Consider the following 27,535-nt stretch of genomic DNA (forward strand, 5'->3'; position numbering starts at 1 on the left):
TCATGTGGCAAGGGCAAAAGACCAACTAGATGTTTGGCTCTGTGTGTTCTGAGGCCTTGATTGCTCTATTTACACGAGAAGCTGTACAACTGCTTCAAAGAAGTCAACACGGATGCTGTTGTGAGCAAAGCGTTGCATGACTGAGTCTAAGTCGTGGTGAACTCATTCTATCCTTTAAACAAATCGTGATACAGCACCTGCCATATCTAAACAGTCTCTGTGCCTTGTTTCACGATAAAAATCTCCTCGACTTGCTATCACACTAGAATATGAGCGTCCCTTTCAAGCCTGGTAAGTCTTGACCGGATCCAAGAGACGGGTGCAACAACACAACCATGTTTGAAATTCTTCGTACAGCAACAAATCTCATCCACCAGCTAGTCAACTTGACGCCAGCAAGGCATAGCACTAGTGTCTTCGCAAGGCTGTGTATGGTTGATGGTGTATTCCGGCTAATATGCCAAGTGGGTGAAGGACGTGATTGTTCAACAACCATTCACTTGATTTGTGAACAAACATCCTGGAAATGGAACCATCCTCAAAGGCATCGTGATCTTATCAGGAGGCCTCTCTCAGACTCCATTAGTCCCATTAAGGGTCTAGGCTTATCAAGTTAGAGAACTACCAGACAAACCGAAATGTGAAAAGGAAGGGTGAAGGGTAAGACTGAAATCAAGGCCCGCGCTCGTCTTCCCTTCAGAAATTCATCCCAGATTCTCGAATCAGCCTCGTTTATAAACTTATATATTGGATCCAGGCATGCTTAAACTAGTTATGACAGCAGACTTTAGTCTCTGAATCCTTGAACCCGATCTAATTCCTTGTCAAAGCTTTTAATCTTGTGCTGGCTTGGCTGATCCAGCACTGCCACTTAAAAGAGGAGAACACAATACAGTCAGCTAGTGTGCCTATCCAAGTGTCCATCCAAGTGTCCATAATTGAACAGCGTACAATCCATGTGAACCATTACCTAAACATAGTCTTGTTATCATTTTCATTCTCATCGTCCTTCGCTTTGTACATGGTTACCTCGCCACAGAAGTTAGGCAACTCCCCCAAACACTTTCCAACAACTCGTTTTACTTCATTGGGCTAATGAAGAAGTGATCATTCGTCATGGCCGTGACCTGGAATTTCATGCCAACCTCGATGTGACCCTCATCACTCGGTGCACAAAGCATGCCAAAGCTCGGCTTGAACTTCAGTCCAGGGTCGATTCGTCGATATTTCATCAGCTGGTTCCACGGCTGACGCGGGTGCTTATCAGCAGTAATTGGGTGAACATTGGGTACCTGACATCGCAGACATCGGCACACTACATCAAGGTCGAGACGGTGCTCACCCTCGCCAATTTGGAGAGTCTTCCATCCGTCCTCCACCCATGGCACGCTTCCTCGGATGATGACATTGGGGCGGAACCGATCGATCTCAATCTTATCCTCTCCAGCCTGAGTGAGACGCTCGTTAAGTTCATTCATGCTCGCCATAGAGGCAACCTGTCAAGTTTGGTATTAGTACAACGCCTGAGTCATATTTCAGGTTGCAGATTATGTAGCTTACCAGCACAGGCATCATATCGGCAAATTTGGTAGCCTCAGTACGACCAAGACGGTGAGGAGCTCCGCTTCCACGTAGAACTCGCGGTGTAGGACCTTTGTACATCAGACGAACGTCCATGTTTAGGAACTCCGAGATGGGCTTGGTCAGACTCTCGGCGTATTCCCAGGCATCGGTTTGCTCGCCCCAAATAGTCGCCTTCTTGAGTTCAGTGTTGTTCTTAAGCCATTGAGTCGTAGGATGAGCGGGAATCTCAATCTTGTGTTCATTAAGAGAAATTGTGAGTGTGTCGGTATCAGCGTCCCAAGCTGTTATGATAAGAGTCATGTTTGAATTCGCCCTGATCGTGATGAATTCATGCTTATCAGCCGTGACGAACAACCAGTTACGATCCAAGTCTAGACCAGTTCGTAGAAGCTGCGTTGACTTTACGTCAAAACCGCGGCATGATTTGACCGGGTATACACGAAGGCGAACAATCTCGTCGTCAGCTGGTAAAGGCAATGATTTGGATGCAGATTGACCAACAGATCTGCGGAACAGAATGAAGAGAAGAAAGATAGGCAATGTGGCCGAACCGACGATGAACAGAATGTAACCCAGTGAAGAGCTCTGCCCAAATTTTAGTACATCCATTTTAATGTGATGTAGTTCAGATTGTGTAAGTCGTTAGGTTTGATGTAGTGGGTAAGAGAAAAGTCCGACTCACAATGGAGGCGGGAAGTCCGGAGAATTTAAACCCGCCCTGCTCCCGTATCTTGGGGGCCCGAGCCCCGGAGCGCGACTCATATGGATTAGGTCCCATTCAGTGTCTATCATCGAATTTATGATGGTAGTCATTCTAATTGTTTGAGTTATAGAGATACACTCTGTATTGACGTATAATATAACATCATGCAGGGGCAATCGATGAGTTTCTGTCTCGTTACGATCAAAGACCTGCCAGCAAAACCACAATATCTATGTCTTCGTTGCCATATGGAATGAGCCTATCAAAAGGCAACGCACCAGTCTTATTCCTAAATAATATATATTGGTATCCTGATAACAGCTGGTCTAATCCTCCATTCTTTATAAAAACTCCAAAGTCATGTCTTAAAGTTTCCGCATGTAGGCGAAAGTGATGATCTTCAGCCGCGACCGGAAGGATACCTGTAAGTCCTGCTTCTTTGAAATTTTGATTCCAATGACCCGAGATAGTTTGATGTGAACATGCGGAAATAAAGTGCGTGGGGCCAAGAGAAATGATTCCAAACTGTACATGATGACGTATCGTATTTTCAAATCTGACTCATAGCAATAGCCACTGATGAGGAATTTTTGAAACGAATCAAGCATGACATACAATTTATTATGTTTATCTACCAGAATAATAAACGTCTATTTGATTTTCAATTCAGTTCTTCGTTTTCAAATCGTTATACTCTGCCCAGCCGGTGCTGGCTATGTAGTGCTTAATTATATATACAAGAGTCTCTCTTCATCTTGAGGCAACCATAAATACATGTTCTGCCCTGATGCTTCATATACTTTCTGCCTTCTGCACACGAGATTCCTTGGAATCGCTCCATAGTATGAGAACTGGGTGTTAAGAGCCATCATGACAACATACTCCTTTCTGTGTTTCTAACGAGAATTTAAATCACGACAATTCTAGGGAGAGTTGCAGGACATTGCCACATTACTTTCATATGAAAGGTTTCAAGAATCAGAACCATAATTCAAGGACGGGTGAGATTGAAAAGCCTTCACTTAGCAGACTCAAGTTCAAGTCTTTGTCAAGTATTAAGTGCTCTCGTTGACTGTCAAGATTCAATGTTCAACTGCAAACCCCTCTCATTGTTCTGATGTCACATAGGTGTTCAGTTGGGACTTGGGAAATGAGTTCGTATCATGAGGAGTACTTCCGATGCATTCTGTTCTTAATTTTCTCAGTCGTCTTCAATAGTGACATTTGTATCCACATGTCTTGTTGTGTTGATAATAGGAGCTGCTCTCTTCATAAGGGTATTCTGAGTCTTCTTGTAGGAGCAATCTTTAGATGCTTCGGGTCCATAGACTTTGCAGTGAGTACTGGGGGATTGCAAAGGTACATACTGAAATTCTTACAATCGTTGGACCTTCTTAGACACAGCATCAAAGGAAAACATGGTCATTTTCATATCTTCTTGGACGAGACACGGAGAGTGAGTAATGGTTTTCAGATGTAAGACACCAATTTAACTCGCTGTTTGTACAGAGGAAAACCTCTAACCCATAGGCAGATCTTATGATACTTATCGAAACACCTTATTAGCTTCATAAAAACAAAAGGTATCATCTCGCCTTCGGGCAACTTCCTCGTGAATCGTGGACATATATGTAAGCTTTATGAGCCTGGCTGGCTGGCTGGCGAATACTGCTACGGATACCAATATCTCATTCAGGTTCTCACCCTGACTTCATATCCTTCTGTTGTCAAGGCTTGGTGTTGGAACTGCTGTCGGTATCTTTCTGAACGCGAACAGTGCGGCCTCTGTATCAAGTCCAGCTTCTATATGATGGTCATTGCTAGCAACTTAGTTTTCATATAGCTTTCTCAGTATTCACCAAAACCTTTTTCTATAGAATGGGTCGCGAGTTGCGTTAGAAAATTCCACTGCCAGCCAGCCCTTTATTACGAACGTGTCTCTAAGAATCTACGAAGAAGGTAAACTAGGCAAGCTTCCAACTCGTACTCGCAACTAACACCAGAGATATATAAAGGCAGTCTCTGAACACCTAAGCCATGCAAGAATTGCAGCACATATCACCGCCTTTTCGAGCTGCGCTACCTGCAGGGGATGTGAGCCGTGTCTGAAGAGGCCGAAGCGGTCCGGAACATACATGTTCTCGATCTTCCATGATAATCTCTCTGGCGATTCACTTACAACCTCTGAGGTCGTGGTGAGGCAGTGCTGGATCAGCTGATACATCGTGGGCTGTTTATGATGAAAACACAACTGCATATCCTGGCTAGTATCCTGGGGTGGCTGGAATTTCCTGGAGATCCCAAGTTTCTCCCAAGCGAAATGTTGAGAGCATACGAATGCATGGAATGATGGCTTCGATTTCTTCCATGGAGTTTATGAAGCTCTAGGTTGAGGCTCATCATGGCGTAGGCAATACCATAGCCTCAAAAGGTAATATGTACAGTGTCTCAACAAAACCAGTCCTTTTTTCTTTTAAGTTCTATCTCTCGTGATCTTGGACCAAGACATCGGACACCGTTTAGCCAGAATTGTCGAAACCTTGATCAGTGGTTTTTTCTACGTTATGATGTTCATGACTACAGGTTCTATAGCTCTCTTGTGGTTCAGCCATTCACCAGGCTTCGGCCTTAATCATGAAATAACACGTTGTCGTCGTCTTGCAACCTCATCTACCGTACGAGTGAAGACTCCAAGCACATACGACCACGCCTAGAGAATACGGGATCCCATCAAGTTCTTGCCTTGTGTTTGAGTGACTTAGTTTCCAGACCATCCGTACTCCCCAACATCGGAGGCCTGAGTGGTCATTTCTAGGGTTGTTTTCTATTCCCTGCCAGACTTGACATCTAGAATTTAAAGTCGTGACCCCTGCGGGCTGTATTTATTATTTTAGTTACTCGCCCCTTCTTATATACTTAGTAGGATATAATACATTAATTATGTAAAAGAATGCTTGGCGAACACATATTATTGACAGGTACTGCTGGTGTCTGTTCATGATTAAAGAATAGCAAGAAAAAAGAATTAAATAAGTATATTCCAATCCCAGGATTCGAACCTGGATCTACCGTCCCCCGAAGGGCTCGGTGGAAGCGAGTAAGGCCCGGCTGTGTTCCCAATTACACCAGTTTGGACTTTAGTTTCTGGACAAGAGTACATATTTCATATAAGTATTACATTCAAAAGCATGCTGGCTCTGTTTTAAAATGTCCACGATCTGTATATCGTGATGTTGAGGAAGTCAATTTTGGTTGTTGAAGCAAAGGACGAATCAGAACTGAGGCTTTCGGCCGGGACTGACGTCGCCGTTTTCTCCGCAAAGTGTGGCGCGCGGGGTGACTCGCATTTGAAGCAAGGGGTGGCGCGGTCTGGGCTGAAAGCTCGGACTCTCAGAGAAGAGAGCTCCTTTGTTCTCCGCAAAGTGAGACATCAAGTCACCCGCCGAAGAAAAGCGCCTTAGCCGACGAGAAAGAAACAGGCCATCCATCGTCTGTGAGAACTAGCGGTGTGGCGATGGGAATATGGGCTATAGGATATGGCACGCCGTATGCATCAGATATAATCGCCTTGTCTCATGATATTGAAGGGGGTTGACAACCCGTGATAGACATGTTGACCATCAATTCATTGAATGATTAGATGCATGCGGTCTATTATCGATTGTTGAGATTGTTAGCTCGAGGAATGGGTCGTGCGACTAGGGATGGCTGATTGCGTCAACGTGGGCAGACGAGGAGGAGAGCTAGGGAGAGACAAGCGGCTTCTAACAATGCTTTTGAGAAACGTAGCATTTTGTTGACTTTTCCCTTTACGTCGAAATGTCTATTATTCTCTCTGAATCTAATGATTCACTTGATTCAGTGAAAGGTGACTCTGATGAATGCCGATAATCTGGGTATGGGTTCATACTGTACAGGGATTCTGCCAGGGCACAGATGCGACAGCGTCTTTTGTCTCCAGGACCCTACAGGGTATGTTATGGTTCAGCCAATCTCCCCCGCTCACAGAGAGTTTGGACTGTCAATTTTAACTTTACGGTTGTTTACTGCTCTGTTTGTTGTGACTCGTCTAGAATTACCGTAGACTTTGCGCTAGGAACCCGAAGCTGCAAAGCATCACGCATTCGGTCGAGTGCCTCGAATTCTTTTCGGGATGGGACTTGGACCCTTTCTCCAGGAACAGGAATTCATTGAAGGGACCACCACCCACCACGTACGTTGAAGTGATCGGCGTAGGCGAAGCCCAGAGACCAAGCATCACATCACATCACATCACATCCCTCCCAACCGAAAATGAGCAAGACGAACAAGAGCAGGTTTAGACTTCCGGCCTTCACAGCCCGCTCAAAATAGACCTGCCCATTCCCCGCATGGTGGCCTGGCAAATGACACAAGAGAAGAGAGCCCTGGAGGGATACTCAGAAGAGCCTGATGAAACACTTGGACGGTGCGGCAGGGCATGGTATGGCATGGTGGTAGCGGCAGGGTGCCAGCTTTGATCAAAGTCCAACAACGATCTAACCGAGATCGAGAGGCTGGATTGCGCAAGAGCCAGTGGCAGTGGCAGTTATCACTCATCAAGGACCAAAGATAATCAATCTTCCATCCAGCAACCTTCCATCGGCAATAAAATGGTGTGGTGCATACTGTAGGGTCTCTCTGAATATACAGGATAGGATGAGAACCCGTCTGGTAAGATAAGATGAGGCTGGCGGCAAGACGACCTCTAGAAATGTGGAAACGATAGGCAATATGCATAACCAAACATCGAACTAACCTACCCTACTGGGTTGTATGTTTTGCCGCCGTCGTCACTTGCTATGCCCAGGCTTGCTTATGGTCAATGCTCACGCTTCACGACGATCTTGTCAACCATCGTGCTGTGTCTACCGGTTTAGATTCTGTAATACACGATGCACAAACTCGCCGCTATTAACAAGATGCCCACAGTTATCAACGGTCTTTGTTGTCGACGACTCGATTTAGACGCCCGCAAAGGTGCTGCAACCGTAGTGGCCGACAAAGAGTTCCTGCGTGAGGGTTGCGTGGAGTGTGTCTCGCCAAGTACAGTCTTCGGACAGGGCGAGTTAACCGTACATACAGTGCACTAGATGCATACAGAATACATAGAAGCTGCAGCCAGAAGTCGTGGGTTGGGGTTTGGGGCTGGGGTTGTGTTGTGTGTGGGTGAGTTTACCCTTCAAGGTCAAGCACAAACGCCACAGGTTACCACAACTGGACTTGTCAACCTCTCATTTCAGACGAGGTTGGTGTCGAAGATGGTCTGGGTCTGGGCTCCGTTGTGTCTCAAGACACTACCCTAAAGTCGAGAATAATCCAGATCAACGTCACACACGTCAGAGGCCTTCCAGAAGCCAGAGACAATGGTGACCTTGTTCTCATTCATTTTGCCTCTCGTGGCGATATTTAGCACCGATATTTAGCACCGGAGAACCCTTGAGACTGTTTTGATAGTGGTTCGACCATTGGGGAAACAGTGTCAATTATCAACAGCTTCTCATTCGGCGGCTGTCCAGGGCACAACACACAATAAAACAACAGACGAGAAAGGGATACGTGCGATCTGCAGACGGGAGGGGCCATGACAGAATAGCACAGTGCAATAAACTCTTTGTTCAGTGAAGACGCAGGCCAGCCCGCCACGTTTCCAACGTATCCATGTCCAGAACCATTGAGGGCAGGGTCATGGAAGGGTCTCGAGGCCGCCCAGTCATAGGCCTCACCAACCCTCCCTCATTCTGCGCTGGTGGTCAGTAATGGCTCCATACACGGTCATGCACAGTGCCATGACAGAACTTTGAGCCTAGTGCTCACTGCCTCGCAAGGTACCGTCCATCACCGCCATCCCGCCAACCCACCTGAACCAACCTGGTCAACCCATCAGAGTCCGTCGCCGTCCCCCGAACGTTCGTTCAATCGTTCGCTCACCAGCCTCGAAGCCCTACCCTGCTCTTCCCTTCCCGTCCCGCGATGGTCATGGTCGATTTGACTGCCCGTTTGGCGACTGGGGCCTCTTCGGCACTGCACGCACTTGAACTTAACTGCACCTCACCTTACTTCACCTGGTCCTGGGGGACGTGGATACTCGTTGGAACAAACAGAAATCCAGTATCTAATGATACAATGCCTCGACCACCCCAATACACCAGATATGTGTGCCGTGGTAATGAAAGGCTGCGGGGCATCCAACGTCGCAGATGAGAAACGCAATTCCCTTGCCTTCCTTCATTTCATCATCACGAAAGCAGTGGATAATAACAATTTCAGCATGTCAACAAACAAATTGGTGCGCAATCCAATCAATTGACAAGATTAGCATGCTGCAGCAGGGCATAGCGCCTAATTACGGCTGCGAGAGCCCTGAAGGGGACGGACAGAAAGGGGCTTTTCTGCGCTAGCACAGGGGAATTGCAGTGGCAGAGTGGGAGAGCACGCGGTCAAGATGGTGCCTGAGACTTAGACTGAGACTGCGTTTGCGTCTGCGTCTGCGTCCCTCTGAGCTCCTCACTGTGCGGTAGAGTAATGTGTGCAGTAGAGAGATTCCGTCACTTCGTCACTCACCTGATGAGCATTGCGCACCCCTGGTCCCCAAGCCTGAGCTTGACAGAAAGAAAAGAAGAACGGACAGACGCTAGACTAGCAGGGCTCCAGGGCCTCTCTCACGATCCAAGTTTGGAACCAGCGCCAGGTCCAGCAGGGACAAAGCTGAGAGAGCAAAAAGTCACTTGACAAAGGCTGGAATGGGAACCCCGAGAGGGCCGACAGCGATTTGACACTGGGCTTGGGACGTGTGTGGATGCAATAGCCTCCACCCGGGATGGGTAGGCGCTGAGTTTCGGATACCGCCATGGGTGCAGGTGAACCTAGAATAGGACAAGTAGCGTGAACTCAGCCCCTTAGCAGATAGGTGTGCTGTCTAGCTCTTGGAACACGCCGGTCGTACTGTGTATGTCTCTGTCTCGAAAACTGTGCCGTCGTCAAACATCCCTACCCGGATAGACAGGGATGGCCTAGCAGCATGCCACCAAGATTACACTGTGGCACACGCTACCCCTCCACTATACCAATCATAACAAAGTGGCAAAGACGTCCTGGCCACCGTCTGTAAGGCGTGATTTGCCAGAATCGGGTCCCACCCTCATCTCTTGGTTCGGCAGGCGCTTCATGTGGAGCAATGTATGGACACTGTGGATACTAGCGGATTCACAGTGCTCACAGTGTCCCCAACCAGCAGACTCACATCGCCCGCCGTCCCCGGTGTAAGGTATCCTGCGTCCTGCATCTGCCTGTCCACTTTCCATTTTCCATTTATTTTACTTATCAGAGCCCGTCACCTTCCCACTCCCATTCCGCCCCTCCCCTCGTACCTCGCCTCGCTTCGCTATCCATTCTCCCACAATTCAACTCTCTTCATCCGTCACCCAAAAATCTACATCAACCAACAACCTCACTCTACTCTCCTCTACAACTCAACCGCTACTACACTTCACCAGTAACTATTCTTCGACTTTTTGGATCTTGTCTACCACGACTACCTAGATCGACGACTCATAAACACTTTCAATTTCTTGTTTGTGTTTACTTGCTTCAATTAATCCCGCACCAACTCCGACACGCACGCACAACCGCGACTCACATCATGTCTGCATACTACCATTACAACGCCCACCCAGCGCACCCCGCCCCCGTGTCGCACAACCACCATGGTGGCCGAAATCGCAGAGCTCCCCGTCTTTCTGTGTCCCAACAAGCTCAACGCCAGTTCCGCGGTGTCCGTAGCATGAAGGAACTCAACGAGACTGCTTCCCTCACAGCCTTCCGAACCAAGTTCGAGACCAGTCGATCCTTCGACCTTGAAGATGACATGGAGTTCTGTCCTGGTCTGTTGACCGAGACTGACGTGAGTTATCCCGTCACTAAGTACGTCGGCGCATCAATCTGACCTGTTGTTCGCAGTTGGTCTCCATCTCAAGCGCATCTGAGCGTTCCTCATTAGCCAGCAACTCTCCCGACTCTTCCCCCACGCAACACCCCAACACTGTTGCTCCTGGCTTCTCTCTCAACTCAACATCTCCTGCCTTCATTCCTCCCGCCTACCAGCAACAGCCCAGCATGAAGCTTCACCAGCCCTCCGCCACCCGCGGCCGCAATGCCATTCCCATCATCAACCCCGCTACTGGCATTACCATGTCGAGCCCTCCTCAGTCAGTGTCACCTGGCAGGATGCAACAGTCGATGCGTCGGTGGTAAGCCGCACCAGGTCGCTACTCATGCACTCGCATGGGTTGACCAGTGTATCGCATCACCGGCGGTGCACCTTGAACTGTAATTACGACCGTTCGTTCTTGGCAGCTGTTCATCTTGGGGGGCATATTGACCTATCGAGACTTGATCTTGGCATCCTCTTATCAACTGGGCTGGTTTCCTCTTAAGCTTTTGAGGCCAATCACTTGACGCGATTGACCCCACTGTTGGCGACAACAATTTCGACAACCATCACTTTTACTATCACCCCTGTATAAACATCCCCTAATCATCATACCTCTTGTTTCACCGACAAGTTTATGAGGATAATACTGGCACGGCATGATAAAGAACGATACCATTTTCGGCTTGGTTACTTTGTTATTTTTGCAACAAATCAAATACCTAGGGTTGGGTGTCCGCCTCGCAAGATGGGGCTACAAGACACGAACGGGCGTTTTCTGCATTTTAAGACGACATTGCATCGGTGTTTGGCGGCACAATAATCGGATTTTCTCGGCATCAACTGTTTTCATTTTACATGGGAGGCATGGGTTGGCCTTCCCATTCATACCAAAATGTCTTCTCTCATCGCGGTTATGGGTTATGAAGTCAACAAGAGAAAAAGAACAACATAGAAAGGAGTGCTTTTCGCAAGCGGGGTCTTTATCGGTGTTATTTGATCGGTCGCATCTTGGAAATATCTTTGGGCGGTGGTCAGGATCGAGACGAACGGTGTTTTTGCGACAATTGATATCCCTTTACGGGACGGAAATCTGGGAAATTACGGGGAGTTGGTCGAATTTTTGGTGTTGTCCCGCTGCTGCAATGAACGGGAACGAAAAAGGTTCACCCTTGCCCATTCTTTTCTTTGTATCATCTTGGGACGGCCTATATATTTGTCCTCTTTTTGTTTTCTTGTTCATGGTTTAGGCCTGAGCGCCATAGCTGGTGCTGGCCTGCCTAGTGTTTTTGGGACCGGAGTAGCTTTATACTTTGGAGCGTTGTTTGGTTTGCCCATGTCTTGGTTGGACGGGCTTCTTTTACAATATTTTGTCTCGCCTCGGCAAGCATCTGGAGTGTTCAGGGGGCCTGGGATACATGTCATGATCAGATTCAAAGAGATTTTTGGGATTTGGGAGGCCCTCGAGCCTGGTTTTGCAATGCAGCGGTAGACTGCATGTGTGGCTATTGTTAACTGGGTATTGGCGCTGTCTGGTTGCGACAACGCGGCTTCAGCGCTGCGAGACGAGAATATACGAATGTTCAAATACTTGCCTATTTCAATTTGTGACTGTGACACGATATGGCTTAGAGTGAGCGAACCAAGGTGTGACGATGAGTTGTGATGATGTCTGACGAGAAATGATGGTGTAGCTACGACATGAGCGATTTGTTGAATTGTGGTGGCCACTAATGGGTGACCGTTGATTTGTTGAGTGCCATTGCTTCTGGACCAGTGAGTATGGATTTTTTGACAGGCATTTCTAATTTCTGTTTATTCATAGCAGCCATTTGCAAAGCTTCTCAGATGTCAAGTTCAGCTCATAGCTGTAGCTGTAGCTGTAGCCTCAATGACCCCACATCATGATAACTCCGCGGTGATAGCTACCACAGCCCGTGCAGCGTCTCATTATCAACCACAGCCACGCAATTGGGCCCTCCTTTAAAATCATGGCATTTGCATTGGATCCTCGGTAACGGAAGAGAATTTAAAAACAGCTCCATTACCTAAATCGGGGTAGCATGGGCTTGAGTGGGGAATGAACGCATGCCGTCTTCATTTCAAGGAGTAAAGGAAGGAGAAGGAGAGATTCTTCAAAGTGATGATGCTCGTGACGTCACTTTCCCGCAAATGGTCAATACCGTACCCGAGAAGAACAGTATTAAGCTCGTGAACTGATCTTTTCCCCTGCAGCTGTTCCTTTCTTTTCTTTTCCTCTTTCATCTCTGTATCGAATCCTTCGTGTCTCTCGATTTCTCGACATTAAAGTTTCACTCTCCCATACGAATCATCGCGTAACCTTTGTACCAACAAAATGATGTCAGCTCGGTCCATGATGGCCCTGCGCACTGCGCACACCAGCAAGATCATCCTCGGACGAGGTTTTTTTACTACATCAACACGTCTCGGTCTCAAGGAGTCATCTACCCGTAAGTTTGAGTCTCTCACAACCCAATTGGACGCGTCTAACACACCCCAGAAACCGACGTCGACTACGACAAGCACAAGCAAGACTCCCTCAGGAAGCAGAAAGAGGGCAGCGGCCACTGGAAGCCTGAGCTCGCCTCAGACAGCGAGGAGGCCGTCAAGGCAGACCGATCGGACATTGATCCTGCCAAGGATATTAAGAACCTCCAAGAGCGAACCAAGAAGGCTGCTGAGGAGACTCACAAGGCCGGTACCAGCACACGGGATAACATGTAAAGAACTGTTATGAATTGGCGATTTGATCAGTTGGTTTGGGAGTTATGGTATTGCCAGATAGACTGGAATGTCTCTGCAAAATAGTTATTAATGAAAACTATCCATAAATGATGCCTTTGAGTTCTGTCTTGTTTATGTGTATTCGTCCCAACCTCCTCTTTTACAAGTATGATCCAATCAGCCTCTGCTAATGAGCTACTGATATAGCTTAGCATCTTGCTACTTCTACATGTGAGAGTGTTTTCCTAACTCGGACCTTATGTATTCCTGTCGGCGACCGAAGCTTGCATGTCTCAGGGTGACGTTGTATAACTCGAGTTGGGAATAAAACTGTCGTGCTCACCTCAATGATAATATGGCCTTCGAATTCATACATAAATCCCTTAAATGCCCTCACACGCAATAAATTGACCAATTCTTCTGCTTTTATTCTCTATTAAATAGAAGCTGCCTCTTGCGAGGTGTTGACATCTTCTCAAGTCCTGCACTACAGGGTAAGCTCTGCGCCCCTCTCAGCTCACCTTATCGATAAGCCCCAAAGTTCAAGCTCCTCCATTCTATTATTTCGCCGGTCTCGGTCGGTATAAACCTCCGAGGCTTCTAATATCTCTCTTTTCCTCCTCGGGCCTCGTCCAGCCCATTGATTCTCCCTAGGACGTTCTCTCCACCAATCTATACACCAAGGACCCTTACCCACCTTCAAAAACATGTCCGCAAACCCTCCAACCTTCCAATCCGCCCTCCTCGCAGGTGCCCTCGCTGGTACAACCGTCGATCTCTCTCTCTTCCCTCTCGACACACTCAAGACCCGTCTTCAGTCCTCGGCCGGTTTCTTTCCCTCCGGCGGTTTCAACGGTATTTATCGTGGTATAGGTTCTGCGCTTGTCGGTTCTGCGCCAGGTGCTGCGTTCTTCTTCTGCACATATGAGGGCGTAAAGGGCTTCCTGGCTGAAAAGGACAATACTTCTGCGCCAGGATGGAAGGCTCCTCTTACACATATGGCAGCTGCTAGCGCGGGTGAGGTGGCAGCTTGCGCCGTTCGTGTGCCGACCGAGGTTGTCAAGCAGCGTGCGCAGGCGGGTCATCATGGTGGTTCCTCGGCTGCTGCCCTGCGGGCCATCCTGTCGCGGTACTCGAGCCATGGATTTGTTCCTATGTGGAGAGAGCTCTATCGCGGTTGGGGAATCACCGTCTTCCGCGAGGTGCCATTTACTGTGATCCAGTTCCCGCTATGGGAGGCTATGAAGTCCTGGGGACGACGCCGCCGTGGTGGTCGCGAGGTCACTGGTGCTGAGAGTGCTCTCTATGGAAGCATGGCTGGTGGATTATCTGCAGCACTGACGACGCCGCTTGATGTCCTCAAAACGAGAGTCATGCTATCGAAGGAGAGTGTTTCAGTATCGGACATATTTGGTCGGATATTGCGCGAGGAGGGCAGCAGAGCTTTCTTTGCTGGTGTAGCACCACGAGTTACATGGATTTCTATTGGAGGCGCAATTTTCCTGGGAAGCTATCAATGGGCTATTAACACCATGAACGGCGTTGTATGATAATGGGAAGCGATATAAGAAATCAACAAAACGGGCGGAATTGTACGATGTAAAACATGGAGCAAGGAGCAAGAAGTCAAGAGACGGGCGTTCCGAAAGAAATAGAGAGGCTTAACTTCTCACAAATGGTATATACGCCTTGACGGCATCTGACCTATGTACAAATCTACATACGATAAATGGACTCGCTGGTGACAAAAGTCCACCTTCTGGTACACGACAACAAACAACGAATTGAAGAGTCTCGGGATCTTCTCATCTTCTCATTCAACGTGTAAACCGGGAGTTGTCTTAACTCAGCTGGCTTGGGCTTGGGCTTGAGGCTGAGTAGGAACTTGACCATTAGTATTTGCCTCTTCAGCTGCAGCGCCGTCTTGAGTTTCTTCGGGCTCAGCAGGCTTAGGCTCTGGAGGCGGAGGGAATGGTCGAATCTCCTTTTTGCCATTGGCCTTGTAATGAAGGACAATATCATTACCCCCCTTCCACAGATGAGTCCGGAGAGTGGCCAGTGTCGTAGCCGGGGAAAGTAACTGGATAAATGTTAGCAAGTGTAATTGCCCGTGATCGTACCATGAGTTAAAGAAGAGATCATTACCTGTTCGTTGCAGTACAGTTCTAAATACTCCTCTGGCTTCATAGGGCTCTCCTCGGGCTCCTCAAGTGGAGGCTCAATCCTTTCTGCAACATATGAGAGGATCTTTTTGACTCGAAGCATGCGGTTGGCATTGAGCCTGTTGTTTCCATCGGCTGAAGCAATAGCTGGGAGAGTGTCGTCCATCGGATACAAGACAAACGAAACCTTTACAGGTTCTTTGAAGGGGAGTGTGTTTTGAAGAAGAACATCACCCAGCCACATGGGAGCCTTCTGTTCAATAAGATCTGCATCCTTGCCAACGTCCTGGACGGTGCCCTGGTACAAGTTGGCGCTGCCACCTGTGGTCTCTTCTTGAATAACCACCTTAGTTCCTGGCGGGAGCTTCAGGACGGGTGTATCACTAGGCAAACTGGGTACCATTCGTGACTCGACCGGCTTGTCAGGGTTGTCGGCTAGTTGCCGCTCGTATTCCTGGTGGATCTTCTGAATCGTACCAAAGAAACTGTCATCAACCTCCTTCTCCTTTTCATGCACAGATGAAGACTCGGACTCTTCTGTCTTTTCCTCCACAATCGCAGGCTTCTCTGTGGTGGCCTGAGATGCTGACCTTGAAAGCTTCTTGGTGCCAAAAGTCATCCTAAACTTCTTCTTGCCAAATGGTGTGCTTGGGGACTTTGCACTGTCCGCCTTGTCCTTATCTTTATCCTTCTCTTTGTCACCATCCATAGACTTCTTGGAGTCCGCCTCGTTCTGCGTGGGGGTTGACACCATGCTTGCTGCCTTGACTGCGGATTCGAGCAGTTGTAGGGGGCTTGTGAAGTAGTCTTCCTTCTCCGTTGAAGGGCGGCTGACATGCGAGGTTCTCTTTTCTATAGGAGTCATTGGACTTGTGGCCGCGTTTTCAGGAACATCAGGCAAGCTGTTTGGACCTGACATAATGCTTGGACCAGGTGTTGCCAAACCAATGCCTAGACCTGGAGTATTGGGATAGAGATTGGGCTTTGGAGTAACCTGGTCTGCGTTATCCCAGTCCGGGATGGCTGACTTTGGTAATGATATCGATAATGGAGCAGCTTCAGTAGTTCCTCCACTGGCAATCTGCTTCGCCTCAAGACCCTCATTGAGTTTCTGACGGTGTGCCTCATCTCTTCTGATCTCTTCATCAATGAGATCGGCAAAGAGATACCTAAGGATCCATTTTCCAAGGCTGACTGGAATCGGGTTAGCTGTGTCCTTGCAGTCATCAAAAGCGCACTTACTTCTCTGGTCCTCTCGAAATTCTATGTTATCTGGCAAATCTAGCTCGTCTGCATATACTTCAGCATCGAAACAATTAAAAGGCTCTAGAACCACAGTAAGATTTCCTGAGCTGAGATCGATAGAGCACCAAGGAGCCACGGCCTCAACAGTGTTGACGAGATGCTCCACATCCTCCAAATGCTGTTTGCCAAAACTTTTAATGGGTTTACACTGAAAAGGTCAGCTGAATCCATGCTCAGAATAAGTCAGACAAACCTGGATCAAATCCCATAGTAATACGTCGCCAGCGGTGTCTGACGTCAACACACGCCTCCTATCGTTGAGTAGCCTATGCTTGAGCAATCCGAATTGTCCCTCAATCGTTTCCTCAGCCACTGCATGGATGGGTTTGATTTCGGGCTCTGAAGAGTCTATAATGGCTTCGGACCCCTTCCGTGCTGTAGCATCCGTGATAGTGGCAGAATCGGGATCTGGACCAGATCGCGCAGGGAAGGAAGCAGCTGCAGAGATACGCAAGATGGACTCAGCTGGGATCTCCTTCTTTGCAATTCCGTTAGTAGTAGCCGGAGAAGTCTCGTGGGGTCTGCTAGAAGCATTCGATGTAGCTCTGTGGTGTCGAACAGACTCCGGAAGCTGGATGTTGGTGCCCGTGTCAACGTCCTCCCATCGATTAATTGATGACCTATTCGTTGCTGTCCAGATGTGACCTCCAGCTGCGACAACCTTCCCCACTCCTATATGCTCATGCGCCACAGCAAGACTCAGGCCATCGTCCATATCCTCAAGGCTACCGCGCACATCTGTTTTGGCGACCAAACCCGAGCGATCAGAGCTGTAGAATACACCCAGGCTCGGATCATCTGAGAACAGTGACCAAACACTCTCATCGTGCATGGAGAATGTATACATGCATCGACCGTTCTTGATGCTCCACATTTTGACCGTTTTGTCGGCACTGGCACTCAAAATCGTGTCGCCAGCATCGTCTATAAGAATAGCACGGATATTGTCGACATGACCAACGAGCTTTGAAACCTTATCACCAGTTCGGGGATCGTACAAGCGCACCGTCTTCTCGGGACCACCACTCGCCATGATATTTCTCCCCACACGAAGGGCATAAACAGAACCTTTCTCAGCAATTTCTTCACCCTGTACGTCAATCTCGAGTGTTTTCCCAGCGCCATTGAGATCCCATAAGCATATTTTGCGGTCTAGACCACCAGATGCGACCCAGTTTGCGCCCATATCTGGGGGCGGGGTTGTAACACATTTGACATAATCAGCATGTTCGCCTATCGTCTCGGTGCGGTTTTTGTCCTCTTCGGAATACGGTCGCCAAACCTTTACTGTAAGGTCAGATGAGCCAGATACGAGGGCAGTATTGTTTTGAGCGAGGGCAATGTCGTTGATCCAGTGCATATGGGCATGGGTCTGAGCGCGGAACTTGGTCGTGTGCTTCGGCTTCTTGTCTTCGGAATTGGCAGGCGTCGGGTCAGTAACATCGCTGCGGCTTTTGAGGTCGAGGTTCAGATCCCAAGCGCATACTATGCCATCTCGGCCACCTGAGTATCTGAATAAGGTGATGTTAGAGCAGCACGGATCGGACCGAGGGTGTCGGTGTGAAAGGGCTCACAGAATCGCATTGTCGTTGTCGACGGCGAGGCCATTGACACCTAGACGATGACCGCCTTCAGATGATTTGGCATTTTCGAGGACTATACCTGTGTCAGCAACTGATCCGAAGCTGAGCGCATGCAAGAGAGCATTGTTCAACAAGCGGGGTTGTTGGGGCGTTCAGAGCGGTTGGGGATGAAGTCTCACCATAACTGATTCTCTGGCGTGCCTTCTTAGCCATGACTTGAATAGCTAAGTACTTAGCTTACTGAAGCATGCGCAAGCAACGGGAAGACAGGTAGCACAAGCGACGGGAAGGCGCAGAAAGACGCGACCACGGGGAGAAGTGGAAAGAAGTAGTATTAGGTAGTCTGTGGTCTGAATTGAGTGCCTAAGTTGGGGCTGTCTTAATGCTGTGCGTAGTGGTAGTGGAAGATGGTCGGTCGTGATGATTGCGGAATGCGGGATGGGGAAGCTTGAAAGTGGAGGTGCCCCGACCTCATGGCAAAGTATGTACGTACCTTGACTTAGTTGGCGACGGACATGACGCCGAGTAAGGACATGCCACGAACAAGGTGAGAGAACCAATCTTTAACGGTGGATCAGATGGACCTTTCCTTGTTTAATCGACGAATATCCCTGGGGTTCAATTCATGCTGGAGGGGGTTTGGGGGTTGGTGTTGGGCCGATGAACCGCTAGAGCAAAGGATTGACAGCCTTTCACTGAGTCTGCCTGTAGGTAGAGCCCTCGTGAGCTCTAGACTCTCGACTTGGAATCTGGAGAACTGACAGACCCTGTAAACTGTGCCCCTGTACCCCTGTCGCTCACTCAAATACCCGGGCTCTCAAGCCGTCAACGGCGGGGCTTGACTGCACATCCGCCATGTGCTGCCCACCTCAAGCCCAGGGCAATTCTTAATTGACAGCCATCCAATCCAGTTCAGTTCCATCCCGTCTCTTCAAGTCCACTTGTCAGTTGTGACAGTAGCTCTTTGAAATCTGCAATCGAGAATAAGTGGACGTCGGTCTCGTAATATCTGTTACTTGCATGATCTGTGCCAGTATTCAATTAAAATATCTGTTTAAGAAATGTCAATTGAGCCTAATGTCTCAGATCCTGTGCAATCTGTCGTCCACTCACATCCTCCTAAGGACATGACTGCATGAACGACCTCACAGAAACATGCTAGAATGCCATCATAATGCTTGCAAGATATAGAATTTCCCGGGTCGCAAAGAGTAAATCCAAAAGCACCATAAACTCCAAGTAACTGGTTTTCCAAGAAAATAGCCTCTCCATACTCCAGGCTCCAAATTCAAACCCGTGTTGTTCCGAATTATCCAACGATTTTCTCTCGATTCTCCCTCCCTCCCTTCATTGGCAAACGCAGCAGCCAACAGAGCACCATCGAGAGGACTTGAATCGACCGGGCTTGTTTTCACACTGCGCGCATTCGTCGTCAACTTTGGTGATATCTTCTTTTCTTCCTGGACAATCCTCTCTGTAACATCTTGTGTTGCCACGCAGAACACGATGTCCGCACTTGTGCTCGATTAACGTCTTGGTACACATTTTATGCTGTTCGGTTGAGATTTTATCTCTTTTTGGGAGGATGTTGAGTTTCGTAGTGAATTGTTTAGTTTTGCAATGTTGAGAGTTGGATGAGATGGTATGTCGGACTCGAGATCATGCCAGGCTTCTGCCTTTTGTTGCTCTTCGAATCCAATGAAAGAGGGATAAATTGTGAGTCAATCGCAAAGGACAAGTGTTGTTTAAATGCGCCAGATTGTTGCGAGGGTGGTTACGCCGTCAGGTCAGCTTCCGTTCAGCTTCGGCCCAGCTCAGTTAGTTCAACTTATAGTCAGTCAACTTTATTAAGGTTGTGTGAGATTTTGACAAGCAAACAAAAATTGGGACAGACGAATAGTTATGTGATGTCTAAGGAAGAATGGAAGCAACTGAGCCTCAACAGCTAAAAAGGACATGACGCGGACTCTGTCCCCAAAGGGAGAAGGGAATGAAGCTCGTGACGCGGCTTTGACCAATGGCCGCGTGGGTGTGGTAGATGTTGCACTTGGAGCATGCCGAGACCCCCGGTTCCGATTCAATACGAGGTCTATTTATTTAGACTGAGACTGAGACTAGACGGGTAAAGCAACCAACGTTAAATCGTATGAGGCATTTCACTTCTGGCCTGGTGTTGGTGGGCAATGCCACTTTTGATGGCTTGATTAAGCATCTTGAAAACTCAAAGATCTCGCTGCAACGTCCCTGAATGACATTGTCGATCGATCCTCGGTCCGCGGGTTCCTGAATATCCACCAACCTATTAAACACAGCCAGTTTCATTGGTGAATCAAATTGCCCTCGGAACATATCTGACGAGAGTATTGTTAGAGATGGCAGAACAACTGGAAAGGCCTCAGCACTAAAAAACAGATGAATTCCATCCATTCAGTCCTTAACATCAGTTCGGAGCCCATTTGATCCCTACTAAAAATTGAAAGCTCTGTGGAGTTCATAGCTGATAATCTGGGCTCAACTGAGAGATCATGCTACTCAATTTGTCACCACCTGACGGGTGCCTTTTTATAGGACATGGCTTGTAAGCAAATTTAACATGTCCAAGAATTACACAATCTCTCTATGAGGGATGCAAGGGGAGGCAACAAAACTTGGGACCTCTATCCTAAGTGGCAAAAAGTCTTAGGTAAGCCTAGCATAATTTAGGTTAGGTTTAGTAGATCTGGGACTAAATATTTTTGGCACCTTGATTTGATGTCAGAAGTTTTCTTGCGCCTCGGGGTATGTCTCAAGATTCACCTAGCAAAGGATTGGAAACAAAAGGGTCTGTCTATGATCCTGCCGTAGCTTGGTACCATCATTACATTTTGCAAAACCTAACGCCGTGCTGAAGGCCTCCCATATACACCGACAGTCAATTTGACTGACCACTACTTCTTTCATCTATCACTTCCCGTACCGTTCTACCTGGTGAACTTGTTACCCTGGCCCTGTCGTGGCTGACTACCGTATGCTCTGCGTCCCTGATGCTTCTTGTCCTTACTCATGCTAGCACCGAGGGTGATGTCAACACGAGGTGGTACTGTGAAGCCGAAGCTTTTGGCGACCTTGGCCAGATCCAGCTTGTTGATATCAAAAACACTGCGCAGCGAGTGAGAGGCGTAAGCGTGAAGGTAGCTGCGGTAACCATCCTTGGCACTCTTGTTCAAGTAGTAGTTTGAACTGATGAGCTTCTCGAGTTGAGACTGAATGTTGATGATCTTGGGGAAATCATATTCCACGACGGGAACACGGGCGGCCTTGAGGTGCGACAAAAAGCCAACCTCGTTGGGCTGAAGGATCAGAAGAGATCGGCCCTTGGTGTTGCTGCCTCGGGCAGTTCGACCGACACGGTGAATGTAGTCGCGGGGGTCATCCGGAGGATCGAATTGGACAATCCAGTCAACGGAAGGAATCTGTTACAGGTTAGTAAATTGTCCATGCAGTAATTCAGATTAGACACATACATCGAGACCACGAGCGGCAACGTCAGTGCAGATCAGAGTACCCTGCTTGGCATTGCAGAACTCGAAAAAGGTGTTGGTTCGCTTCTGCTGCTTCTGTTTGCCGTGGAGATCAAGAACAGGAATATCGATATAGTTGAGGAGTTCGGCGTGGTATTTCACACAAGCACAACTACTGAAGAAGACAATGATCTTCTTCTTGAGGTTGCGCTTGAGGAATGAGAAGAGAAGATTGAATCGCTTCTCGGCATCGCAGATAACGTAACCCTGCTCCAGGCCCTCCACAGTACTGTACTGCTTCTCCTCATCGACGTTGATGTACAGAGGACCAGGACGCAGCGAGATACGGGCAAGATCCTCAACCTTGGTTGTTTGAGTAGCAGAGAAAAGCATCGTCTGTCGGTCCTCCTTAGGGAGAATCTTGATAATCTGTCGCATTTCGTCCTCGAAACCAATTTCAAGAATTCGATCCGCCTCATCAATAACAAGGGACTTCAGGTTCTTGAAAACGAAAGGTGTGTTTTGCAGATGGTCGAGCAGACGTCCAGGGGTGGCAATAAGTAGGTTAACACCCTTGGCGAGCTTGTCGGCCTCAGCGCGACGGTTTGCGCCTCCGATGACAATACCGTAAGTTTGTGAGTGGTGGGCCATGAGTTCTCGGGCAACACCAAAGATCTGGAGGGCCAACTCGCGGGTTGGGGAAACAACAATGACACCAGTGCCGTTGCGAGGCTTGAATCGCAGAGAGCTCAACATCTCAATGACAGGAATAAGGAAGGCCAGAGTCTTTCCAGAACCAGTCTTGGCAGCACCAAGAACATCGCGACCAGCCAGTGAGGGAGGAATACCTCTCCTCTGGATCTCAGTCATCTTGGTGAACTTCATCTCATTGATGGCCTTCATGGTCTTCTCGGAAAGATTCAGCTCCGCAAAGGATTGCGACTCAGCTCCAGCAACTGGAGGTAATGTGAGCTTTCCGCCATCAGGCAGATCTGTGTTGTCCTCGGCCTTGTCCTCGGCATCCTCCGCTTCGTTTTCCTCTCCGGGCTTGGAGTCTTCAGCATCCTCATCGGCCTCGTCGCTCTCGTCTCCGTCCTCCTTCAGAGCCTCCTCCTCGTTGGAAGAATCGTCTTCGGGCTCTTCGCGGGGCTCGGGTTCGGCGCGCTTGACTTTCTTTGACTTCTTTTCGGGAACGGTAACAGACTTCCTCTCCTTTGAAGCCTTGACGCCATTGGCGTCCTTGAACTTGCGTTTCTTGCTGCCGGCGAAATCCATCTTGTTTGCGCGTAAGGTTAGTATTCTGTACAACCGATCGTCTCGCAGCAACTGAATCGAGAACTTTTTTTCAGCGATAAGAAAAGTCTTGGAGCGATAAGCGGTGACTTGTTTTTCCGCTCACTCCACCGGACAAGCTGTTTAATGTGCAGTAACCCCCGCTGTGGATTCAGCGGCAAATGTTGTTGCAAGCTCGCCTTTCTAGGACTAGCTCCAGGTCTGATGACTTCGATTTGTATAATTGGGTCACAATGGAAACTGAATTGATCGAGGTACAGATGCACAGAGTAAGATCATATATAAGTTTGCAAGCTGTGCCTCGAGCCCTAATAAGGAAAGCTTATATGCCTGCTGCCTGGCGGATACAGTTCAAGTCATATTGCAAAAGAGTTTCGCTCCATCGAGGGCTGGGCTGCGCACCGAATCGAGGATACAGACAGTAAAATGCAGATGGGGTAGCAGAAAATTACTGCACGCCAAGGGCAGGCGACACAAATACAGAACAAAGCCTAGTGCGAAAAAAGCCCATCAAGTGTCGGCTCAATATTCGCTCAGTCTTGTCTGTACTCTAAAGAGCAGTGGAGGGATGTCACTTAAGTTCCCAACGAGGTTTAGCCTCAAGTCACGCTACACTGCAGGTACTAGAGTCTAGGTACTGTAGGTAGTGGAGGTCCGAACCCTCGCGCTTGGGTCATCCACTCTTGTATGAACCTGATTCTTCCAAATCAGATTCCTTTCTCCCTCTTCATCTCATCTGCGCTTTCGAGACATCGCCCCTATCGCTGCCCGCGACACTATTAATTACACCCACTGCGATCGCATCAGCTTTGATACGCGACCCGAGACATATATTGGCGATCTGTCAACATCCTTGAAGCCTTTGTATTCGGTCATCGCAACAAGACTCGATCTCATCCTGACTTCAGATTGTGACCGGCGGATCCGTCAAGTCGTTGCGATACCAACTTCCGAAACTCGTCGCATTTGTTCGTCGCGGTTAGGACACATCACTTACAAGACAATTCAATTCCAAGTTTCTCATAATTTCATCGAGCTATTCACTATTCTCTGGTTCATCCTCACGACGAAAAACTAGCTCCTTGCTCGTGCTGGCTCCTGTTCAGCTCCACTAGCAGCGCAGCACAATGGCGAATCCTCAACCTGATATCCAGAGTATCCTGGCCGCACTCGGTATGTTAGAACAACTCATTTTGCATAATCTGCGCTTACTGACTTGTTCACACAGCGTCGCAGCGACCGACAGGGACCCCAACCCAGACACCACCCGGCGCTCCCAACCAGGCATACCCTCCCCCGCCTGCGTCCGCGCAACCTGCGGCCACATACCAGCCGCCCCCTCCAAACTCCGGCAGCTATGGTGCACCTAGCTACAATGGCCTCCCTGCGCCGTCATCCAGCGGAAACCTCGACCTCAGCTCGATTCGACCTGTCAACTCGGGAACTTTGAGTATTGCTGATGCGATCGCTCAAGCCAAGGCTTATGCCGCCGAAAAGGGTGTGACATCCTACGATCGACCCCTTGTCTATGCCTCCGAATCACGAGGACCTGATCGAGGATATAACCGCTCAAGGTCACGATCACCCGTTCGCGATGAGTTCCGCGATGGCGTGAATCCGTACAGAGATGAGCGACGTGGCGGCGACAGAGGTTCGCATGGTCGGGGCTATGGTCGAGATCGTTCTTATTCGCCAGGCCCCCGTGGCCGGAATTTCTCTCCTCGGGGAAGCAATGGACGCGAGAGGTCTCCCTTGAGAGGCGGTGATGACAACTCGGAGACCATTGAGATTGATTCAAGCCTTGTAGGCCTCATTATTGGCAGACAAGGAGAGAATCTTAGACGCATAGAATCTGAATCCAACTGCCGAGTCCAGTTTCTGGCCGCCACCGATGGTGGTCCGCACAGGTTGTGCAAGATCTCTGGGCCCCGGCACCGTCGTGCTGAAGTGAAGGATGCCATTAATCGTATTATTGACGATAGCGGAATGGGCGCTCTTAACCGCCCCGAAAAGCCTCGCGACCCCAACAAGGGCGGTGCTGCGGCTCTACGCGAAGGGGAGGACCACATGCAAATCATGGTCCCTGATAGGACTGTTGGCCTGATCATTGGACGTGGTGGTGAAACTATCCGGGACCTTCAAGAGCGATCCGGCTGCCATATCAATATCGTTGGCGAATCTAAGAGTGTGAACGGATTACGACCTGTCAACCTCATCGGCACGCGCGAAGCTGCCGCCCGCGCCAAGGATTTCATCATGGAGATTGTCGACAGTGATAGTCGAGGCGACGCGCCGCCGCCTGTCAAAAGGTTGGGAGGTGGAGGAGCAGCTCCTGGAGGCCGCCATGATGGTCCTCAGAGGGATGCGGGAGGTTCTGGTGGCCCCGACAAGATCAATGATGCTGTATATGTGCCTTCAGATGCGGTAGGTATGATCATAGGAAAGGGCGGCGAGACGATCCGGGAGATGCAAAACACCACCGGATGCAAGATCAACGTTGCTCAATCTTCTGGTCCCGGTGAGACTCAGAGGGAGATTGCCCTGATCGGTTCGCGAGATAGTATTGCGCGAGCTAAGCTTGCCATTGACGAGAAGGTGGATGCAGTGGTGAGTCTCATCCTAACACGAAGACCTCAATTTACGCAGCTAACATGTGAACAGCGCCAGAAAGGCAGTGGCCCCCGTGGTGGTGGAGGCGGTGGCCGTGGACATCAAGATCATGACAGGCCCAGCTACTCTCAACCACAAGGCTCCAGTGCCCCTACTAACCAGCCCCCCCAACCAGCTCCAGCTGATGGATCCGATCCATACGCCCAATGTAAGTCTTGATATGCTGTGTCCTTGTGCCCTTGCTGAATGCTAATTAACATAGATGGTGGTTACCAAAATTACCTTGCGCTGTGGTATCAATCCTTGATGTACCAACAACAGCAAGGCGGACAAGGTGCCCCCCCTTCTGGTGCTCCTGCACCTGGAGCATAAGTGATGTCCTGCCTGCTCGCTCGTGCTTGGGTGATCTTGATTGAGCTCTCATCCGCAAATACCGCGGATCGAGGGTGCTATCTGGTGGTTTGATTGATATCATGCCAATGTTTTGACGCTCTTGACGCCTCTCTGCACTCATAGCCCGTTGACACGACCTACGACTGTACATCACTCGTTTTCTTTTCCCATCTTTTGAGGACACCTTGGACTCAACTTCTCTGATGACATATCACTTGACTGGGCTGTCTTTACAACATTAATATTGAGGTGCAATATCGGGTGCGATGTGCATGGTTGTCCTGCCATGACCTCATTCGAATTCATTTAGGCGATCCTGGACTCGATGCTGAATGCTTCCACGAACATTTGAAGTTGCCGCCGCCTCTGCTGGCTCTTTCACGATCATGTTGCTACTGGCTTGCGGACTGACAACTCACGACTAATGCGTTGATGACATGTGCGATTTCTGGTGCCAGCTCATCTCTTGGTATGACGTACATCCTGAAACTTGCGATTTGTCGTGGCGTGGTTGAGTTGCGTTGAGATGTGAACCGGCCAACTCAACCGCACGAACCTCGGATCACAACCTGAACTGGGCCAGTAGTGTCTTGGTGCACGTGGTGTCGCTTGTCTCTTGCCCCTTTTCCAATCAGGCTCGTACGGTATTGGATGAATCGACTGTTTCGTGCAAGTGGTCTCCTTGTTTCTGCATGTATGTTGCGTGTTGAGTTGCTTAGCAATTCGCCATGTGCATTAGCTCGCTACTCTTTCATCCGCATTTTCATTTGAGTCTGGCTTCAACACCAGACAGTCTCATCGCTTGCATGTCATGAGAAAAGGGAATGTATACTTTGGTGACGGTGGGTTGGATTGGAGAAATGGAGTTTCGGATTGCATTGCCTTGTATTACCATCGTAACACTTACTTAGCCTTACACAACCGTGGAATTTCACGTTTATCAACTCATGTCTTTTCTCATAGTGAGTTGTGAAGATCACTCAAGTCTCCTAGAAGTACCATCACTAGAGTCTGGCAGTTTCTTGAGACCAGTATTCTTTGTCTCAAGGCTTTGAGAATGCTCAACTTTGCCGTGGTACTACAGCCGATGGATGAGCTATCAAGATTTTATGATCTCGACAGATTCTTGATACGTTTCTTTGTGTTGACGGTCGTGAAGCAGATATATGCAGTCTTATGAAGACAACAGAAGTGTTGACGGAACGAACCCAGGGAACCGAAGTGAATGCCTTCAACCATATCTTTGGAGTCCTTATTACTAAATTACCAAGCTGCTTAAGAGATATAAAGCTTTAATGGGAGCCGCTGATTTTATGTATCAAGATGTTGAGACTAGTTTTTGACGGATACAGTGAATAAACCCTACACTTTTACCATGGTGCTGGTAGGTACCTTACCAAGGGGAGGTAAGAAAACCGACGACCTTTATCCTAAGTAATGAAGAGGCTTAGCTAATCCTAGTATATTTAAGTAGATCTTTAGACCAGTTAATTCTGGCACCTTATCTTAATGACAGAAGTTTTATTACCCCTGAGGCTTGCTTAATTGTCTAAGGTAGTATTTTGGAGATGTTGGGTTTCTCTGGAATCGACGTCTCTCTCGATAAAGGAAGCTTAGGCAAGTGCATCTTGGAATCAATAAGTCAAATGGAAAGAGCTACAGATGATGGATTCGTCAAAGACCTTGGATTGCCCCCAGGCACGGAGGGC

General features: G+C 48.7%; 8 protein-coding genes and 1 pseudogene across 9 annotated transcripts; 5 read left to right on the plus strand and 4 right to left on the minus strand.

The window, feature by feature from the left end:
- Nucleotides 1–625: 625 nt before the first annotated feature.
- Nucleotides 626–2,242, minus strand: FOBCDRAFT_189356 (uncharacterized protein). Its single transcript, XM_031189812.3, has 2 exons — nucleotides 1,561–2,242; nucleotides 626–1,496 (listed from the first exon to the last, which is right to left on the minus strand). The coding sequence occupies exons 1-2, from the start codon at nucleotides 2,191–2,193 to the stop codon at nucleotides 1,080–1,082; spliced, it is 1,050 nt and encodes a 349-aa protein (XP_031033797.2). The 5' UTR covers nucleotides 2,194–2,242; the 3' UTR covers nucleotides 626–1,079.
- A 3,083-nt stretch (nucleotides 2,243–5,325) lies between these two features.
- FOBCDRAFT_t194 lies at nucleotides 5,326–5,422 on the minus strand (annotated as a pseudogene). Its single transcript has one exon. The product of its transcript is annotated as a tRNA-OTHER (tRNA).
- A 4,525-nt stretch (nucleotides 5,423–9,947) lies between these two features.
- Nucleotides 9,948–10,558, plus strand: FOBCDRAFT_279100 (uncharacterized protein; the record flags this gene model as incomplete). The annotated part of the gene is made up of 2 exons (XM_031189816.2): nucleotides 9,948–10,208; nucleotides 10,265–10,558. The coding sequence occupies 2 exons, from the start codon at nucleotides 9,948–9,950 to the stop codon at nucleotides 10,556–10,558; spliced, it is 555 nt and encodes a 184-aa protein (XP_031033801.1).
- Nucleotides 10,559–10,726: 168 nt separating this feature from the next.
- Nucleotides 10,727–11,839, plus strand: FOBCDRAFT_51752 (uncharacterized protein). The gene has a single exon (XM_059612229.1). It carries the CDS (start codon nucleotides 10,895–10,897, stop codon nucleotides 11,483–11,485), a length of 591 nt encoding a protein of 196 aa, XP_059467834.1. The 5' UTR covers nucleotides 10,727–10,894; the 3' UTR covers nucleotides 11,486–11,839.
- Nucleotides 11,840–12,389: 550 nt separating this feature from the next.
- Nucleotides 12,390–12,993, plus strand: FOBCDRAFT_51754 (uncharacterized protein). The gene is made up of 3 exons (XM_031189817.3): nucleotides 12,390–12,410; nucleotides 12,471–12,706; nucleotides 12,757–12,993. Exons 2-3 carry the CDS (start codon nucleotides 12,592–12,594, stop codon nucleotides 12,978–12,980), a joined length of 339 nt encoding a protein of 112 aa, XP_031033802.1. The 5' UTR covers nucleotides 12,390–12,410; nucleotides 12,471–12,591; the 3' UTR covers nucleotides 12,981–12,993.
- A 579-nt stretch (nucleotides 12,994–13,572) lies between these two features.
- On the plus strand, nucleotides 13,573–14,888 carry FOBCDRAFT_51760 (mitochondrial carrier domain-containing protein). The gene has a single exon (XM_031189822.3). The coding sequence runs from the start codon at nucleotides 13,688–13,690 to the stop codon at nucleotides 14,528–14,530; it is 843 nt and encodes a 280-aa protein (XP_031033807.2). The 5' UTR covers nucleotides 13,573–13,687; the 3' UTR covers nucleotides 14,531–14,888.
- FOBCDRAFT_298212 (uncharacterized protein) lies at nucleotides 14,827–18,243 on the minus strand (the record flags this gene model as incomplete). The annotated part of the gene is made up of 6 exons (XM_031189819.2): nucleotides 14,827–15,060; nucleotides 15,126–16,336; nucleotides 16,385–16,595; nucleotides 16,641–17,958; nucleotides 18,022–18,103; nucleotides 18,210–18,243. 6 exons carry the CDS (start codon nucleotides 18,241–18,243, stop codon nucleotides 14,827–14,829), a joined length of 3,090 nt encoding a protein of 1,029 aa, XP_031033804.2.
- Nucleotides 18,244–20,645: 2,402 nt separating this feature from the next.
- On the minus strand, nucleotides 20,646–22,923 carry FOBCDRAFT_322817 (P-loop containing nucleoside triphosphate hydrolase protein). Its single transcript, XM_054706827.2, has 2 exons — nucleotides 21,534–22,923; nucleotides 20,646–21,482 (listed from the first exon to the last, which is right to left on the minus strand). The coding sequence occupies exons 1-2, from the start codon at nucleotides 22,803–22,805 to the stop codon at nucleotides 20,991–20,993; spliced, it is 1,764 nt and encodes a 587-aa protein (XP_054562802.1). The 5' UTR covers nucleotides 22,806–22,923; the 3' UTR covers nucleotides 20,646–20,990.
- An 892-nt stretch (nucleotides 22,924–23,815) lies between these two features.
- Nucleotides 23,816–25,891, plus strand: FOBCDRAFT_51787 (uncharacterized protein). The gene is made up of 4 exons (XM_031189827.3): nucleotides 23,816–23,996; nucleotides 24,052–25,430; nucleotides 25,485–25,641; nucleotides 25,696–25,891. Exons 1-4 carry the CDS (start codon nucleotides 23,951–23,953, stop codon nucleotides 25,803–25,805), a joined length of 1,692 nt encoding a protein of 563 aa, XP_031033812.2. The 5' UTR covers nucleotides 23,816–23,950; the 3' UTR covers nucleotides 25,806–25,891.
- The last annotated feature ends 1,644 nt before the right edge of the window (nucleotides 25,892–27,535 follow it).

The sequence above is a fragment of the Fusarium oxysporum genome, chromosome IX (assembly GCF_013085055.1).
Source record: "Fusarium oxysporum Fo47 chromosome IX, complete sequence".
In the NCBI taxonomy this organism is placed as follows: domain Eukaryota; kingdom Fungi; phylum Ascomycota; class Sordariomycetes; order Hypocreales; family Nectriaceae; genus Fusarium; species Fusarium oxysporum.